This window comes from Neophocaena asiaeorientalis, unplaced genomic scaffold (genome assembly GCF_003031525.2).
Source record: "Neophocaena asiaeorientalis asiaeorientalis breed wild unplaced genomic scaffold, Neophocaena_asiaeorientalis_V1.1 scaffold388, whole genome shotgun sequence".
NCBI classification, from domain to species: domain Eukaryota; kingdom Metazoa; phylum Chordata; class Mammalia; order Artiodactyla; family Phocoenidae; genus Neophocaena; species Neophocaena asiaeorientalis.
The window spans coordinates 640964-643733 of record NW_020172738.1 but is presented as its reverse complement, the minus strand read 5'-3'; the positions used below and the strand labels follow the sequence as shown (position 1 = coordinate 643733).

The 2770-nt window shown below is 54.3% G+C and overlaps 1 protein-coding gene across 3 annotated transcripts in view; it reads left to right on the top strand.

The window, feature by feature from the left end:
* Positions 1 to 1442: 1442 nt before the first annotated feature.
* The window catches only part of EIF4E2 (eukaryotic translation initiation factor 4E family member 2), a 27423-nt gene continuing 26095 nt past the window's right edge, over positions 1443 to 2770 (top strand). For all 3 annotated transcript variants that reach the window (XM_024740531.1, XM_024740530.1, XM_024740529.1), the window contains exon 1: positions 1443 to 1544. In XM_024740531.1, coding sequence (XP_024596299.1) covers positions 1525 to 1544 — 20 coding nt within the window. In that variant the 5' untranslated portion in view covers positions 1443 to 1524. The remainder of the gene's footprint in view (positions 1545 to 2770) is intronic.

The following is a 2770-nucleotide window of genomic DNA, read 5'->3' as shown; positions in this document are numbered from 1 at the left end:
AAGGGGAGCAGAGCCCACTCCAGCTGGCATCTGCCTACTTTCTTGGGGCTGTACGCACCCAATACTCATGTGCACCAGTGACCTTTCGATTCAGATGCATTTTTTTGCCATCGATCACCAAACATTTTATGAGTTTTATTATCTTTTTTCATTATTAAGAGCTCCTCACAGCATTATGGATAAGCAAGAATCACTATTCCCCCATGTTTAGGATGGGCAAATTGGGGCCTAGAGTAAGAGGGGCGTCCCAGAACAATGATGGCTAAATAAGGGTTGGAGTCCACAATTCCCAACACTGACCCAATCTTAGACACTCTAAGAAAGTTCTATGGCCTGGAAAACGGACGCCTCTTCCTTCTCTTCTCAAAGGCCAGGGAATTTGCACTGGTCTCAAGGAAGAGCGAGGCAGGGAGGCAGGGAGGAGACCCTGACCAGGCTCCCTTTGCCCCACTTAGGAGACGAGGGCCGGGGTCTTTCAGGGGTGGGGGTGGGGCGGGGAGTAAGGCCATGCTTTGAGAGTGTAACTGGGGCCTGAGTTTTGTTGGTGACAAGACAACTTGGGCAAGTCATTTGTGCTCCCTGAGCCTGTTTCCTCATCTGCAAATATGGGCACAGATATCAGTTCCTACCTCCCCTCATCACAGGATCAAAGGTGCGGGTGAAAGTGATTAAAAAATGTTAAAGTGTCACATAAAGACCTGACAATGGGACATTGTTGGGGGGGAGAGGACCTCCCCCAAGTACAGTGTTGCTGGCTTTGGGGATCAATCACCAGCAGGTTCATTTCATTTATTCCACTGTGTGTGTGTGTGTGTGTGTGTGTGTGTGTGTGTGTGTGGCGCCCGCGCTGCTGTGTATTTCGAGTGTCAGGCAATTTGATGACGGTGGGATCATCTCTGGTTCCTGTAAGCCTCTCTACTAGCTTAGTCACCTGGAGTGAGTCTCTCAATCTGACTGCCTCAGAAGGCGGAGATCAGCTCTGTAGCTCCTGGCACAAGTAAACAAAGATTAACAATAGCCACCACTTATGAAGGGTTACTGTGTCTAGCGCCTGAAACCGATTATCTCGTTCAATCCACACGGCAACCTGAAGAGGCGGGTGCTACAGTATAGTATGGCCAGTACCAAAGAAGAAAGAGCCTCAGGGAGCTTAAGAGAGAGTCCAGGACCGTGCAGCCCCACCGGGGTCGGAGTCGGGAGCCGTGAATCCACAGTCTGCGCCGTCAGCTACTCGGAGCTGTCTTTCTCGGAGCCCGCCGCGGGAGGGGGTCAGCACGCGCTCCCCTGGGCAGGGCGGGCAAGAACAGGGACAGAGCCGAGGCCCGCAGCCCGCGTGGCCACCGAACCTGAGCAGCTCAGCGAAACCACCCGACTACTGCCTCCTGGCGTACCCGCCCCCTTCCCGGCCAGCTCGCCGACGTTCCGCTGCGCCCCGCGCAACCGGAAGTGGTCGGACCCTAGGCGGAGGGACCTGGCGGAGCGGAAGTCACTCCGTGAGGCAGTGGTGACGGCGGCGGCGAGAGGATGAACAACAAGTTCGACGCGTGAGTGGCGCGTGGCCGCCTCCCGAGGCCCCTTCCCCCAACCGTTCCTCGCGTCCGCCCCCGCCGGGACCGCCGGCGGCGCAAACTGCGGCACCGGCCTCCCTTCCTGGTTAGGGCTGCGGGCCGGCCGGGCCTGGGCGGCCGGCGGGAAGGAGGGGTTTGGGGAGGAGGGATGCAGGGGTCTCAGGGACCCCAGGGTCATATGGACCCAGAGCGAAGTGCGGGGTCCGGGCGGGAGGAGGTGGCCGTGCCGCCTGGAAGAAGATTTTCGGACACCCTGCCGGGTGCGGTTGCCAGCTGCGTGGAGGGGCGGAGACCGGAGGTTTAGGTGTTTCCGCAGCCTGGCTGCTCTGCTTCTGCACCCAGCTTTTCTCACACACTCCCTCTGGCCTAGGCAGGTCATCTCTCCAGAGTCTCAGTTTTCTCATTCGCAAGGTGCGGACGGTAACAGAGCCCATGTCGTAGAGTTGCGAAGATGCAGTGAGGTAACGTGGCTGCCGCGCTCAGCGCAGTGACTGTTCAGTTACGGAATTCTCATCTTCCCGAGACTCCTTCCTGCTTCCGTTCTCTTCCCCCTCCTTTTCTCCTCTTCCAACACACTCTCCAAGAGCTGCGCAGTTTCTTGCCCAACGGGTATACTTGTTATTGCCTCCTCCTGCAGTTCTGTATGTACCCTATCTGTTTGATTTCTAGTTCCAGCATCAAACAGTTGGGAGGTGCAGGAAGGAAATGCAAAGTATTTTTGCATATTTCCCTGCAGCGATTGTATCTGGAGGTAGATTATGTTTTGGCTTTCTTCTAGTAGTCCAGTAAATCTGTCTTCTTTTCCGAAGACCTAGATTTCCAGTCTCAGACCCACCAGTTACCAGTTACTTGACATTAGAAAAGTTACCCAGTCTCTGAGCCTCTGTTACCCAAACCGCATTAGTTGTTAGTGCTCTGCTGCCTTAGTGAGTGTGATAAGGATCAAATCACATTCGGCAATGCTTAAAGGTACTTTTTTAAGATATAAAGTACTACATTTAAGATATAAATGTAAAGTGGAATTACTATTAGTTTAGGTTGTGACCCACTGTTGCCCATGGGAAATGGGAGTTTTTCCGGTACCTTGAGTGCTGGTATGCAAATTCCAAGGTCCTGGACTCGCCGCACTCCTGGCAGCTCCTCAGGAATGCTTCCTGGTTGCTGAGAGGGCTCTGCTACTTGAAAAAAGTCTTTGGGAGTTT